At 37.0% G+C, this 16,294-nt stretch overlaps 2 protein-coding genes across 4 annotated transcripts in view; one reads left to right on the plus strand and one right to left on the minus strand.

Annotated features, from left to right (window-relative positions):
• Positions 1-12,310, plus strand: part of SFXN4 (sideroflexin 4) — a 38,530-nt gene extending 26,220 nt beyond the window's left edge. The window contains exons 13-14 of one of the 2 annotated variants that reach the window (XM_074233546.1): positions 231-348; positions 2,409-12,310. In XM_074233546.1, the coding sequence (XP_074089647.1) occupies positions 231-348; positions 2,409-2,486 (196 nt within the window). In that variant the 3' untranslated portion in view covers positions 2,487-12,310. Of the gene's footprint in view, positions 1-210; positions 349-2,408 lie in introns of those variants that run through there. The other variant, XM_074233547.1, reaches the window with a different exon arrangement.
• DENND10 (DENN domain containing 10) overlaps positions 9,361-16,294 on the minus strand; it is a 29,518-nt gene continuing 22,584 nt past the window's right edge. The window contains exons 8-9 of one of the 2 annotated variants that reach the window (XM_074233544.1): positions 15,184-15,278; positions 9,361-11,891 (exon numbers count right to left, since the gene is read on the minus strand). In XM_074233544.1, the coding sequence (XP_074089645.1) occupies positions 11,715-11,891; positions 15,184-15,278 (272 nt within the window). In that variant the 3' untranslated portion in view covers positions 9,361-11,714. The remainder of the gene's footprint in view (positions 11,892-15,183; positions 15,279-16,294) is intronic. The other variant, XM_074233545.1, reaches the window with a different exon arrangement.

Here is a 16,294-nt window from a genome sequence, read left to right on the forward strand (position 1 = left end):
TCTGCTGTATCAGCAAGAAGGCAGCAGATCAGATCATGGGAATACCTAATATAACTCTAGAACCACAGTATACATCAGTTGTTGTGGTTTGTTTGGGCTATGGGAATAGACTCAAATAAAATAGCAATGAAAGTGATAAAACTAGTGCTTCTGATATTATTGTGTCAGATTGTAAAATGCCTTCTACAGAAGCTAGTATAATTTTGTTAGGTGTAACTTTCTTTCCTTAGGACCAAGCTTACTCATCAAAACCCGAAGTTTCTGATGGCCATAAAATTAAATGTGACTCTTCTGCTAATGGGATTGATGGTACCAGTTTCATTTTGTCTGTTTCCACAGATAGGGCAGGTAAGTCCCTTTTGAATATTTAATGAGAATCACTTAAATCCAACATTTATTGAGTCCTGTCTCATGAGAGTAAAGACTATCTTATTTCATTATTTACCCATCAATTAACTCAGAACCCTCTACATACCAGGAGCTTAATAAATGTTCACTAATTTGAACTGAAGGAATCAGAACCTTTAAAATGAATAAGTGATTGGCATTTTAAATTCCTTCGACATTCCTGGATATATGTCCCTCCATTTCCATCTTCTTCCACACCTGCAAGTCATTGCTTCTTGTTGTTCAGTTATTTCAGTTGTGTTCAACCCTTCATGACCTCATTTGGGGTACTATTTCCTTCTCCAGCTCATTTTACAAATGAGGAACCTGAGGGAAATCAGGTCCAGGGTCACACAGCTAGTGAGTGTCTGAGACTGGATTTGAACTTGACTCCAGGCCTGGTTCTCTATCCGCTGTGTCAGCTAGCTGCCCCCTAGTCATTACATTTATTAATCTCCTAAAGCCACAAAAAAGTTTGAGATAACAGCTCTTCCATAATTCAGCCCCCTGCAAACCATATAATATGGTGATCTTGAATTTTATGTCATCATCTCTACCAATATAGTTATGTTGTAGGTGGAGTTTAAGAGGAAAGCCAAAATTTATTACTGGTCTTAGGGGGAGCATCCTGGGTTCTCAAATTTAGTGACTTTTTAAGGGATAGGTACAGGCATAAGAGGCTTTTAGGGAGATTATATAGCATAGTGAAGAATGAGGGATTTACTACTAGAAGTCTTGGGTTTGACTCTCATCTTTGACACATATGTTTAACCATAAGCAAGTCACAGTAACTTCTGTCAGCTGTTGAATTTCTTTTTCTTTGAATCCCCAGCACTGATCAATTCCTGGCACAAAGTAGGTATCTAATAAATGCTTGTAGATTGAGCCTCAGCTTCCTCATCTGTAAAATCAGGATAAAGACACTTTGAGTGCAGGGGAACTAGGTGGCACAGTGGACAGAGCACTTGTCCTGGAGTCAGGAGGACGTGAATTCAAATCCAACCTCAGACACTTAATAATTGCCTAGCTGTGTGACCTTGGGCAAGTCATTTAACTATTGTATTAAATAAATTTTTTTTTAAAAGATACTTGTGCTTACCTCTTGTGACTGTTGAAGGTCAAATAAGATGATGTATGTAAAGTGTTTTTAAAACTTGAAAGTGCTATAAAAGTACATTTATAGATAATAAATAAATTTTAGATATTTTGTTCCTCTCCTTTCACTTTTATCCTGTGATTACATGCCACTTACTGCTTCTTGAGCAGTTCTCCCCTAATTCAGCCCCTAACAGGCAATATTAAAATTTTCTTGAATGCTACTGATTTTATAGACCCTTCCAAAAAAACCTTATGCAGTTAGAATATGGATGCCCCAAACTGGGGAGACTCAGACTAATGCTTTACTTTGGGACCCTATTGGAACTCTAGATGTATAATGTAATGTCTAGATGTGACCAGCCAGGCCTTTTGCTTTACACCTAAGGACTGAATTTTTCAAAATCCTGGAAGGCTACAACAGGGGAGGCTGCTACATGCAGGTTGCCATCCTACTGATGAACCCTTGTTTGGAACATGAGATATAAGTGTATATATAATATACTTATAAATACATTTATATGGATAGGAAAAAACAAAGTTTAAACTAGTTTTAGAAGTAATGAATGAATGATATAGATAGAAGTAGGTAGATAGAAGGATGGATGGATGGATGAATGGATGGGTGGGTGGCTGGCTGGATGATAGAATGAGTGAGCGAGCAGATATGTAGAATTATGATTTTAAAACAACCTTGTTCTTTATGGTGATGATTTATTTCAATGATGAATATGCTTTCTCAAGACACTGACACTGTTTTAAAACATACTAGTTGATAGTATGAAATACTATTAAATGGGTGTGAAAAAGTAAAAAATATAATATAGCTTAAAGATGGACTTTTATAGAACAAGGTTGTTTGTAGATTTCTAGGGCAACAAAGAAACTATAAATAAATCTTATAGCAATTTGTCTTTATTTTCCAGATACAGCGAACCTCTTTAGAACCAGAAATCCAATCCTTGACAGAGGAAACAGATCTCTTTTATAATAGAGGACTTTGAAGACCAGTTTGAAACTTCAACATGGCTTGTCTTCTCACAGAGCTTACTCACAGTGTCTTAGAATTGGAAGGAATCTAGAGCAACCCTGTACCTGAGTACTCCAAAAAGTTCTCCCTTAAAATATTTTCTCGAGGCAGCTAGGTGGTGCTGTAGATAGAGCACCAGTCCTGGAGTCAGGAGGACCTGAGTTCAAATATGAACTCATACACTTAATAATTACCTAGCTGTGTGACCTTGGGCAAGTCATTTAGCCCCATCACCTTGTTTAAAAAAAATTATTTTCTCAAGATTTCAGATTTGTATATCTATGCCTTTTCTTTCTTTGTGAAGGTGATGACAGTGAAGTTCTAGGGTCTTGGTGAGTCACAGATAGCAATCTTTTTTTAAGGTATGGATCAACACCAAGGATTGCTGAAGTCACTTTTCATTCCCTCTCTGGAGAACTACCTGTTCAAGACACTTTGTGCCAATAGTCAGCCTTGCAGAAAAGAACAAAGTTGTTCTACCTTAGCTGATTCCTCAATCAGCACTTAACATTTTTTGGCTCTTGCACATTTTCTATTATTTACTGGGAAACTGAAATCAGAATCAGATCACTGTGTCAGATGAACTCAATATGTTTCTGTCATTGGAAGGAAGATTTATGTGTGTACATTTAAAAAAAAACAGGGATGGAGAGAACTATTTATTAAAATTTTTATAGAATCTGTTGTTCAGTGTTTTAAAAATAGATTTTAAAATGCTCACCATCCCTAGTATATAGTTAATGGTGTAGTTTCATATTATAAATTATGATTTTTGTTTTGACTTGAGATTAGATGTAAAAGTATGCTTAAAGACCAAACATCCACCAAGTTGATAACCAAACAGACAACAGTTTTCTTCTCTCTGGGAAAGAAAAGTACTCAACTCATGCTATAGTAGAAATCGTCTTTAGTGAAATCATGTAAGGGAAACTTTGCCAAACTGATGAACTCTATTTTTAAACCAGTATTTTAAAGACAAAGTTGATGATCCAGAGAGTTAACTGTCACATGGGTAAAAAAGGAAGTTTTAAAAAAAGTTTTCCATTATATATAAAAAAAAGATTTAGAGCTGTAGTTTCACTAGGTAAAAATTATCAGTTCAGTGTACTCTTGGTCATTGCTACATATATTTCTTTCAGTCTTTATATTTAATTGTATCCATGATCTTGCCAGTGGTGCAGATTATAAGCCTTCTGTGTTTTCTCATCCGATATGATATTTGTCCATATTCTTCTCTAGAGTCTTCAGAGGGAAGTGCTCAGGGTGCTGGAGGTCATCTTTTAGTTCTTTTATCTATTAGGTACCAGTATAGCACTTGAGCTATTTTGATATTCCTTGCTCTTACAACAGGACTAACCCATATTCATTTCAAAAAACATGTTCCCTGGATCACTTCCCTTATGCCACATCTTATAACTAGATTGTTATTGAGACTAGTCTATAGCCCATCATCCATCTTTGGTCCACCTGCAAACTCTGACCTTTCTAAAAATTTACCATTATACAACATCATTGAGAACATTAAGAGTGTGTGAGTGTGTGTATCTGTGTGTGAGAGAGAGGGCTTTCTCCTCATGCAATTCAAAGTCAGAAAGATAATAAAAGATGGAAATAGTTGGTTATGGGGATGAGAAGCTATAAGATAAAGCATGTTAATAACACTATAGGTGGAACTGTGACTTGGCTTATTCTTTTTGAAAAATAATTTGAAATTAGGTGAGAAAAAATCACTTAAAAATTGTTCATATACTCTTTGATCTAATGATTCCACTGCTGCACATATACCCATTTCCCCCAAAAGCCAAGGAATGAGGAAAGTGTCCATATATGTAATTTATATTTAAAATAGTAAATTTATAATAATTAAAAACTGAAAAGACCTTGATGGAGAATGGCTGAACAGTGTGGTAGATAAATGAAGCAGACTTTTGTCACATTACAAGAAACAATAATAAAGAATTCAGGGAAACAAGGGAATTCATATTAGTCAACATTTATATGGTAGTTTGAGGTTTACAAAGTCCAGGTGAACAATTTGTTGTATCCAGTGCCTAAATATTGTAAAAAAATATATAACTGAAAAGTGAACAAGCTCTAATTATAATAACTTCTGTTCTGGAGAACTGATGATGGAGAACTTATTAAGTAGAGAGAGGAATAATTACAGATGTGGAAAGTGGGATAGGTGTGTCAGCTGGTTTTTCTTAAATTTTTTCTCTGTTATAAGGAAGGGTTCAAGAAAGGGAGAAGAGAAGTAAAAACATGAAAGACAAAGGCAAAACTGCAAAAAAATTTCATTTTTAATTAATTAGGTTTTGTGTCAAGCAATAGTTTGAAATTTAGTTTTGTACAGCTATGAAAGCCAGGGCCTCACACTGCCTCCATTCTCATCTCTTCACCTCCTTTGCTTGGACTCCTATCCCTAGGACCCTGAGCTCTGATAAGTGAGCTTTTACCTAGTCCTGGCTGGAATCAGATTTTTAAGTCACATCATAATCACATCCCTGAGGGTAGGTAATGTCTTGCTTGGTTTTGTATTCCTAGTGCTTGGCAAAGGTGCTGGTATACATAGTGAAAGCTTTAGAAATGATATTGTATTCTTTGTACCTTTAAGTCAACTGAATAAAGATCAACCTCACAAAGATTTTAAAATTAAATGGAGCAGCTAGGTGGCACAGTGGATAGAGAACCGGTCCTGGAGTCAGGAGTACCTGAGTTCAAACACAGCCTCAGACACTTAATAATTACCTAGCTGTGTGGCCTTGGGCAAGCCACTTAACTCCATTTGCCCTGCAAAAACCTTAAATAAAAAAAAAAAGGATGATATAGTAAGCACGTAGGTCAGCAATTATTGATGTCCTTTCAATCATTTTTTTATAGTAATTTTATCCATGATGATTTCCATTCTTTGTTATCTTCTCCCTGATGGATCTGACAAAATGATCCTCCAATGTTTTCCAATCACTCTCTTCTCTAGAAGATATTTTATCTGAATACTTAGTCTGACCCATTTACCCTTCTCATATAGCCTTTTAGAGACTGAGGTGTTGAGTCCAAAACGTGAAACCAAATGGTTTCATTGTGTTTGGTGACTGATCAAGCAACAGGTTATTTATTAAATGCCTTTTAGATTAGGTTGTTGTCCTTTATTCTCAGAGAGGACCAATGGGGCAACTAGGGCACTGGTTCTGGAGTCAAACCCAAATTCAAATGCGATCTCAGACACTTAATAATTACTGAGCTATGAACTTTCGACAAGTCACTTAACCCCACTGCATTGCAACGCCCCCCCTAAAAAAAAAGACCAAAATGACATCACTATGTTTCTTACCACTTAGTATTTTTTTCCTTGAACTGATCTGAAATTTGGCTGAAATGTTCTTTCATGGAGTTTTTATTCTAGGATCTCTTTCTTGAGGTGATCTGTAGATTCTTTCAATTCCTAGTTTGCCTTCTGGTTCCAAGACATCAGGGCAGTTTTCCTTTATTATTTCTTAAAAGATGCTATATAGGTCCTCCTTTTGATTATGACTTCCAGGTAGTCCAGTGATTCTGATATCTCTCCTGAATTAATTTTCTGGGTCAGCTGTTTTTCCCAGGAGGTATTTTACATTTTCTACCATTTTTTTCCTTCTTTTGAATTTGTTTGATTGATTCTTGATTCTCATGTTTCCACTTGTTCAGATTTAAAAAATTTTTTTTTCAAGGCAATGGGGTTAAGTGGCTTGCCCAAGGCCACATGGCTAGGTAATCATTAAATGTCTGAGGTCGGATTTGAACCCAGGTACTCCTGACTCCAAGGCCGGTGCTCTATTCACTTCACCACCTAGGTGCCCCCAGTTTCCACTTGTTCAATTCTAACTTTTAAGGAACTGTTTTCCTTAGCTAGCTTTTGTATTTCCTTTTCCATTTCCAATTGTACTCCTTATGGCAATTTTTCCCTCATTGAATTTTTGTATCCCCTTTTCCATTTGGTCAATTCTACTTTTTAAGCAGTTTTCCAGATGATTCTTTTTTCCATAATTTTCTTGCATCACTTTCATTTCTTTCCCCAATTTTTCTTTTACCTCTTATGTTTAAGCTTCTTTTTGAGCTCTTCCACGAGTTCTTTCTGGGTTTGAGACTACTTCCTTTCTTTGAGGTTTCTTTCCTAAGTATTTTGACATGGTTGACTTCTGAGTTTGTGTCTGGTCTTTCCTGTCACCAGAATAACTTTCTATGGTCATGTTCTTTTTTTTTATGTTGTTTTTTTGCTCACTTTTATTGGAAGTCTTTCTTTCTTTCTTTTAAATTTGGGCTCCAGAATGGAAGGGCTCTATTTCAGTCTTCTTGTGTCACTGGCTGAAGATCCTGGCTATTTCCCTGATGTTACACTCATGTTGCCCTGAGGCCCACAGGGGAACCTTGTCTGGCACTGTCTAAAGAGGAAGAGTGTATGTATGAGTGGTGGGTGCTGCTGGAGGCTAGAGGTGTCTTACCTAGTGGTGGTGAGCTGGGATCCTAGTGGTGATGTTTGGCTTGTTCTGAGGCCAGTGGGATATCTGCATTTCCCTGTGACTACACTTAAAGCACATAGACTTTGAAGGATGCCTATTTGTCAGGGGCTACCCCCAAAGCACACTGGTTCTTTAAGTTGTAGTCTGCAGATTCCCCTGGCTATGCTTAACACCTGAGGGAGTGGTTCTGGTGTTGGTATTTACCTGCTCCAACACCCTGGGGTTCAGGATCTCCTGCTGGTTTGCTGAGGTGGGGTCTGTTGCTGGTTTGCAAGGACCCTTTCTGTCCTTGACTGCACTCTCCCACTCCCCTTTTACTGGAGTAAGACAAAACTTTCCTATGATTCTTCCAAGTTTCTTGGGCTAAAAGATCATTTCACCCAGTCTTTTTTACTAATTCTGCTATTCTAGGATTTATTTGAAGGCACTATTTTATTGTTGTTTAAAGATGAATACAGGAAAGTTACAGTGACTTACTGCTTACTCTGCCATTTTGGCACCTGGAAGTGATGTCACTACATTAGAGTCAAGTTACAATATGCCCAACAATGGCTGATCAGACCAATATAAGCTCAGAATGCTCTACCACAGGTCAGGCACAAAGAGGCCATGTGAACATTTAGGGTGAATTCTTTAAATTTATACATCTCACATTTATTCTGAGCAACTTCAATTCTGCTTTGATCCTAGAGCACAGCACCTTCTCAATGAAGGGCACATCTTGGTAGGCAGTCCCATGCCAGTGTCTTCCGTGTCATATAATCAGTTCCAAATTTCTTAGAGGAGAGACCTTTTTCTGAGTGCTTGCTCTCTGCGAGTTCTCTTTTAGTCTTGTAGGCAAGCATACATTTGGAATTTGAACAATGTGGTCAGCCCATTATAGTTGTCCTCTCTGCAGTAGAATTTGAATGCTTGATAGTTTAGTTTGAGAAAGGACCTCAGTATCTGGTATCTTATCCTGCTGGGTGATTTTCATAATCTTCCTAACACAATTCAAATGAAAGCAATTTCAGTTTCCTGCATTGGCATTGGTAGACTGTCCAGGTTTCACAGGTATACCGTAATGAATTCAGCACAAAGGCTCTGTGGACCTTCAGTTAGGTAATGAGGCTAATACCTTTTCTCTCTCACTTTTGTTCGGAGTCTCCCAAACACTGAGCTAGCTCTAGCAATGAGTGGTCAACCTCATTACCAATGTGTACCTCCCTGGAGAGTACACAACCAAAATAAGTGAACTTATTCACAGCATTCAAAACTTCTGTATTTGCATTAACCAAGGGTCCCACATCTAGATGGTGTGGTGCTGGATGATGGAGCACCTGTGTTGTTTTGGCTGTTAGGCACAAACAGCAAAGAATTAATCTGTATTTTATTGCATCTCAGCTTTGGAGGCTGCATTGTCTCTAAAGTGCCTACTATGTTGCACATACTCTGCAATGGGGATACAAAATGAAAGGGTTCCTATCCTCAAGGAGATTATGTTTTATTATTAGAGGAAGGGGAAGCACTAGCATCTGGGGCTATTGTAATTCTCATGTAGGAGATTGCTATAAAAATATATTCCATCATCTTTCCTACTCCTGCTGATATAATATATAAATATTCCAAGTATGACATAAATTAGGTGAATCTAGTAACTCATTTTTGCTTCTACTCTTATTTGCTATTTTATGATATACTACTCTCAATAATGTTTCAATTATTTTCTGTCAACTTCAACTGTGCCCAATTATCCACTATAAGGACTGTATTTAACTGGCGATTTCACTTATAAAGAGAACTCCAGGATAAGGAATTTCCCTTAATAAATGCAGTAGCACCTCAATCTGTGATTTAGAATCTTTTAGAATTGCTTAAAGAACACTGACAGGGGGCGGCTAGGTGGCATAGTGGATAAAGCACCGGCCCTGGAGTCAGGACTACCTGGGTTCAAATCCAGTCTCAGACACTTAATAATTACCTAGCTGTGTGGCCTTGGGCAAGCCACTTAACCCCGTTTGTCTTGCAAAAACCTAAAAAAAACAAAAACAAAAACAAAAAAAAAACACTGACAGGTGAAGTTACTGCCAGTAGGCCTCACAAGGCAGGATTTGAACACAGGTCTCCAAGGCCAGCTCTCTAACCAGTACTCCATGTTATCAGTGTTTTGTAAATGAATTTGTACTCTAAAACTGATGTTATTCTTAGTAATTATCAAGGAGGTTGAGCATGTGCTGACTTTCTTTTTTTTTTCCTCTGAAGATCAATCATTTATCTTTTAAAGAATGACTTAAATTTTATGAACTCGAATCAATTGTTCATATATCTTGAATATCAGAATTTTATTTTATTTTTTTAGGTTTTTGCAAGGCAAACGGGGTTAAGTGGCTTGCCCATGGCCACACAGCTAGGTAATTATTAAGTGTCTGAGGCCGGATTTGAACCCAGGTACTCCAGACTCCAGGGCCGGTGCTTTATCCACTGTGCCACCTAGCAACCCGACTTTCTTTTTAATAGATGTATTCCCAGTGCTTGTCTCTGTCTAACATATAGTAGCTTCTTAAATGTTTATTAGATTGGACTGGCTGGGATGTTTTCCTGCCCCTTTTGGTCTTCTTGTTGTAAATTTTCACTGATTCAATTTCTACCAAAAATGGTTATTATGCCTTTTTCTACTTCCCACTTTTGGACATCAATGGCTTCTTTGAAAAGATTTAAATTGTTCATATTGTCATTACATATTTACCTTTCTTATAATTTCACCACAGGTTGTGTGTCCTTGCCCTTGGTTAGTTGCTCTGACCCACACATACAGCTGATTCTAATGTGACTTCCATGTCAATGAAGGCATCAATTACAGGCCAACCTATTTGTGATGAGCCTTTCCAAACCTACCTGAGATTTTCCCAGTAGTAATCTTTCTCAAGAACTGAAGCCTTAATAGTTTGCTAGACACCCCCCCCCCCATCCCCACAAAGTTTATACTATGATCCAGCATGACCTTTGAGAAACCAGCATCATTCTTTACACTTCCTTAAAACACTGTGATGACTACCTAAAACAGAGTTTAATGCAGAGAACACCTCGAATATGGAAAAATATTCCAATAGTGTAGGTTTTGGCTGATGAAAAGGTGCTTGTGTGGAAACACTGACATTCTGCATATTGTTCTGGAAAAAGAAATGTTCTATTTGTAGTTATAGCAGAGACTTTTGGGAAAAGTTTTAGCAAGCCCAACTTTGTGAGGGATATAATTTACAGAGTTAGGTTACAAAATAAACTAAGAAATAAGGTTTTAATTGTCCAACTTAAGTATTTTTTTGCTTATTGTTGCAATTTTTCAATAATTCTGTTGATGATGCCGTGTTTGTTAGAACTAATAAGAAAGGAAAGGGAGGATATATTTCAACCACCCAAATCTTTATCATATCAAAAATAATTGCATTTAATAATATCATAATGAATCTGATTTTAAAAACTGATTAAGTAGCAAATTGAACTCAAAACAAAATGGACACAAAATAAACATGTTACTCATATTATTAATTTTTATAAAGTGCAGATTTAGTTTTCACTTGGTTCCCCTTAGTAAACATCCTCTCAATTTAAAGACTAAAATGAAAAAACAAAGAAATGTTTGATGAAGAGCCTTCTAACACTTAGAAGAAAGTAAAAGAAGTTTTTAACTAAATTCTTTAAGAAGTCATTTCTTAGTAAGAATTCTTAGGATATCAGTGCTATGTGAAGAAAAAGCAAATAAATGACCACATTAAACAAAATAACTGGCACACAAAGTCTGAACATTCATGCTAACTTGTAAATTTTTTTAAATTTTCTGATTATTAAAAAAAAATTATAGTACATAAATGAGGATAGTTGCTTTGCCATATAACCAAATTACCAATAATGAAATCCTTAAAATGGTTCCTTAAGTTTTGGCTCTAGTAAGAGGTGATTCTCACACTCCTTAATTGACCATAGTAAGTTATTTCTGACACACAGACATCTATGTATGGATATACAGATAATCTCTTCTTCCATCCCTCAGGAGTATTTCTAGTTCAAGATTACTTGATAGCTTTGGGATGCCAGATGGTTAATTCAGTAATAGTATAAATATGATCTATTAAAGTTGTCTACTCCTAAGTATAAAATCTCTACAAACCCAATATTACAGGCAAAATATTCAAAGGCCAAGAAAACAAACTGTTTTATATAAGAAAGTGCCCCTGCAGTGTTCTTTGAGACAATTCTGCAGAAAATTCTGTTGTCTGGCTCAGAAAGTAGAGTTCCTCATGAGGAATTCAAGTTCTTCGCAGAAGATTACAAAGCAAAATTTCAGGCTGCTTACTGAAAATAAACCATTACTATTATTATGGCTATGTAATGAGATAAACTGGACTGTTTTGTAGTACTAAATTGAAGGCTTTCTGGTTTTTTCTGCCACTCTGAAAAGCAGATCTTAGTTTTGCTCTTAAGCTAGTATCCAAGCTGTTTTTGTAACAGTTGTGGTAGTTACATCACTTTGTTGAATTTATACAACCATGAAAAAAGAGAAATTGAGAAGTGTTTCCCAGAGGTGCATTACAAATCAAATGTCAAAACTTTCAAATAAATCATTAAAAATAGAACTTTTTTCATTGCTATTTTTAGAATTTGACATTAGTGGATCATAATGGTAAAGAAGAGCTTCCTACTGACCCCTAGCTACAAAAACTTCCAGAGAATCAAATTTTAAGCATTTGTTCAGCAGCTGCAAGATGACACAGAAAATTTTCTGTAGCTGGTGGAAATCGTTTTTGTTTCAGCGCCTCAAAGCTGAGCTTTGGTTTCTCTCCATCATCAGAAACTTCTGCAAATGAGGCCAGATTGGTCAAAATTTCTCTTGTTTTAAGTGAAATATCCTTTAACAGAGGAAAGAAATGTGTATGTTAGAACTGAAAAAACTCAGGCCCAAATTCTTTATCAAAGTTAATGATTGGGAGGCAACTTTGTAGGATGGTGGGTATGCTCATGTGCTTGTAGAGTGTGTGTGGGGAGGGGAGCTTGGGGTATATGTGCTTATGATGTTTGTGTGTGGGTGCTGGGGGATAGGCATGTATGCTTAGGGTTTGTGCATATACTTGAGGTATGGGTATGTGTATGTGTACATGCATGCCAAGAATTAAACATATTCTGAGTGACCATCTGTTGATCTGTGACTAATACTGAAGGAAACAGTCTTCAGACTGTGGTCCATGGTGGGAAGAGGGGCCTCTGTTCAGGCAAGTTCCAGCTCCTGTGACTTGAGGGATTTCACCAGATGTATTTAATGCTTCCAGTGGGCTGGATGCTGTGTGATGTGTGGGAATACAAATGTAAATATAATGAAGCAGTGCCTGTCCTCCAGGAGCCCACACTACAACATATACACAGACAAGTAGTTACATGGTAGGGATTTGAGAGGATACTATGGAGAAATATGAAGTGCTGTACAGAAAATGCTAGAGAGGGGAATCAGAAAAGATCTAGATTCCAACACTACCCTCAACACCTCCTAAATGGAGACTCATAGGTAGGTAAGACACTCAACCTCTCCTGCTCTCATTTTCCTCTTCTATAAAATGAGAACAACCAGTTCCATTTTTTTCTAGCTGAATCACAAAGTAATCATAATTATATCAGGGGAAGGGGAAGTTGGGAGCAGACAAGAAATAATTAGAGTGCAGAGAATTTAGAGATTCACTAACGGTTGACTACTTGGGCATATCTTATGTCAGGGCTGTCCAAAATGCAACCTGCAAGCTATATATGTGGCTCCCACAGGGCCATTTTATGTGGCCTGCCTGTGAGTTTACTAAATGCTTTAATAAAAGAAGATGAGTTACTACAGAGCTCTCACTAAAATAGCAAATCAAAATATATTGTCTATTGTTTCAATAAAAAAAAAACTTTTAAAAGTAAGATTGGACAGTCTTGTCCTATATAATATTACCTTGACCACTAGTTTGTAATAATGTTATAAATAGAAAACAACCAATTCCCACTATATCTATGAACCATCACTTTTTTTTTTTTAGGTTTTTGCAAGGCAAATGGGGTTAAGTGGCTTGACCAAGGCCACACAGTTAGGTAATTATTAAGTGTCTGAGGCCGGATTTGAACCCAGGTACTCCTGACTCCAGGGCCAGTGCTTTATCCAATACACCACTTAGCCGCCCATGAACCATCACTTTTAAACACCCTTGTATCAACTGCCCAAAGCAAGTTACCTATGGAACTGGTTCTTTTTAATGATGTTGTGCTTAATGTCATATTTACAAAGTACTAATTAATAATGTTAAAAGAGTGGACAATACAATTTCAAGATGCTTTAAAGTAGCAGGCCTTAATTGCAATTCTCCCTCAAAAAATTCCCCTTTTATGAATATCTTTTTTTAAATTCTAAACATAAGAAATAAAACAAGCATTTCCACAACAAAGTAGAATACAGAAAAAGAAGATTACACCTGAAACTACAGATGTATTATAAACAAATTGCTATTCCTTTTAAATATACAACAAAGTTCTCATGTTGCAATTAATGACTTGGTCACTCAAAGTTGTTTATTCTCAAAATAACATTACTGTGACTGTATACAACATTCTCTTGGTTCTGCCCATTTTGCCTTTCATTATTTCGTGCAGGCCTTTCCATGATTTTCTAGAATCATCTAGCTCAACATTACACTGTGAACATATACTACAATTTGTTTAGTCGTTCCTCAATTGAGGGACATCCCTACAATTTCCAATTCTGAGCTTCCTTATTAATGTGGAGGGAAGCACCATCATCCTCCTAGCCACCCAAAATCAAAACTTGAATCTTATCCCCAACTCATCACACATACCCTATAAATCAATAAATTAATAAGCCTAGTCTCCTCGCTTCTTCCATCACAGCGTACCTCTTCTGTATGTCCCTTTTTTCCTATCTAGTTGCAGAGCTATTGCCCTGGGACATATTTCCATTGCTTTACATATTAGGTCTCTCCCCACTCTCACCCATCCTCATCACAGATAACTAAGTGTTTTTTTCCTGAAACAAAGGCTGGCCAGGTCACTGCTTTCCTCACTGAACTCCACTGGCTCCCAATTATTTCCTGTATCAAATACAGAATCTTCCTTTAACTTCTGAAGTCCTTCACCTTGTGGTCTCTTCACTATTCATATGCTTTATGACCAGGCCTGTAGGCTTTCTTGCACTCCTTGAACAAACACTCCACCTCCCAGCCCCTGCCTTTCCCTCATGCCTGAGATACTCTCCTTCTTCATCTCTCTCTCTCTCTCTCTCCTGATTTCCTTCCAGACTCAGTTCAAATGCTGGCTTTTGCAAGAAGCCTTTCACAAGCTCTCTGTCACCTCTGCTAGAGCCTTCCCTCTGAGATTGCCTTCCTCTTCCACTACCTATCTTATATGTACAATTGTTGCACTGTGTCCCCCATTAGAATGTGAGCTCCTTGAAGATAGGACCATGAGTTTGCTATTGTTTGAATCTTCAATAATGAGCACAGTGCTTCTCAAATAGCAAACATTTACAATAAATGTTGACTATTTTCCCTATTCTTCTCTCCACAATGGCTGTTCTAAACTTCTTTTCAGCTCTCCTCAAACAATATCCCCTCCCCCTAACTCTCCCACTTGAGGTCTTTGCATCATTCTTTGCTGGAAGGAAAAAAAAAATCAAGACTCCTCAGAACTACATTTTTCTCCTCTTTTCACCTGTCTAAACCTTCACCTCACAATCCCTGACATCATTTCTTACTATTTCGTCCTTTATTCCAGACTACATGATCTCCACCATTCTCAGAAATCCTCATCACTGCATTTCCCCACCTTCTGCCTTCCAATAAAGCCCACCCACAAGGCCATACACTTGCAGAGCCTCCACTTCCCCTCCTAAACGCCCTCCAGCACAGCTTCCAACCACATCATTCCTCTGAAAAGACACCCTCCAAATTACCAATGACCTTTTGTTAAATCCCAAATTGAATGGCCTTCTCTCAACCATATCCTCCTTTACAGTCTGCAGCATTTGTCAGTGTTACCCAAACTCTTGCCCTTGATATTCCCTCTTCTTCCTCCTCCTCCTCCTCCTTTGCCTCTTCACTGCCCAGCATATCAGAAACAATTTTAAAATGTCTGTGCATTGAGTGACTTAGAGAATCAGAGAATTACCTTAATCACTTGACTGTCAGACTTTTCTGGATCTTCTGCAGATTGAACAATTAGCTGACCGATTTCTTTGTGTAGTTTCCCCATTGTCATGGCTTCTGTGACATATGAAGAATTTCAATGTCAGGTGGAGATTTGGAAATTTGCAGAATATGATTCCTTAATTACTTGTTATGTTTGAAGACATAAGGGAAACAGCTATCCCTTATGTCTACAAACATAACAAATAGTTAAGAAAACTTTCAAAACACAAATAACATCCACAAAGACTTTTACTATCATAGGAAAAACAATAAGATATGTACTCCATGTCAAAATGAAAGGAAAAACAAAATACAAATTAGCTGCTCTTTAAAAATGTGCTTGTGGGGCGGCTAGGTGGCGTAGTGGATAGAGCATTGGCCCTGGAGTCAGGAATACTTGAGTTCAAATCAGGCCTCAAACACTTAATTACCTAGCTGTGTGGCCTTTGGACAAGCCACTTAACCCCACTGCCTTGCAAAAACCTAAAAATAATAAAAAAAATAAAAATAAAAATAAAAAATGTGCTTGCAACAATTCCTCAGTTTATATGAATATAATCATAAAACACTTTTCACAAAAATAAAAGCATTTAAATATCTGGAGAAATATTTATTGACTACTCATGAGTAGACTGGGTTAATATAATAAAAATGACAATTCTAACTGAATTTATTTATTCAGTGCCATACCAGTCAAACTATCAAAGAATTATTTTATAGACCCAGAAAAACAATAAAAGAAATCATCTGATAGAAAAAAAGATCAAGAACATCAAGAGAATCAATGAAAAAAAATGTGAAGGAAGGGAGTCTTACAATACCAAGATTTTAAACTACATTAGAAAATGGTAATCATGAAACTAATTGGATACTAGCTAAGAAATAGAGTGGTGGATCAGTGGAATAGATCAAGTACACAATACATAGTAGTAAATGATGATAGTAATCTAGTGTTTGATAAAACCAAAGATCTAAATTTTGGCAAAACATTTGGCAAAAAGTTGCTTGGAAAACTGGAAAGTGGTTTGAAAGAAACTAGGCACAGACCACTGTCTCACACCATATACCAAGGTAAGTAAAAACAGATACAT

This window comes from Macrotis lagotis, chromosome 4, assembly GCF_037893015.1.
Source record: "Macrotis lagotis isolate mMagLag1 chromosome 4, bilby.v1.9.chrom.fasta, whole genome shotgun sequence".
NCBI classification, from domain to species: Eukaryota; Metazoa; Chordata; class Mammalia; order Peramelemorphia; family Peramelidae; genus Macrotis; species Macrotis lagotis.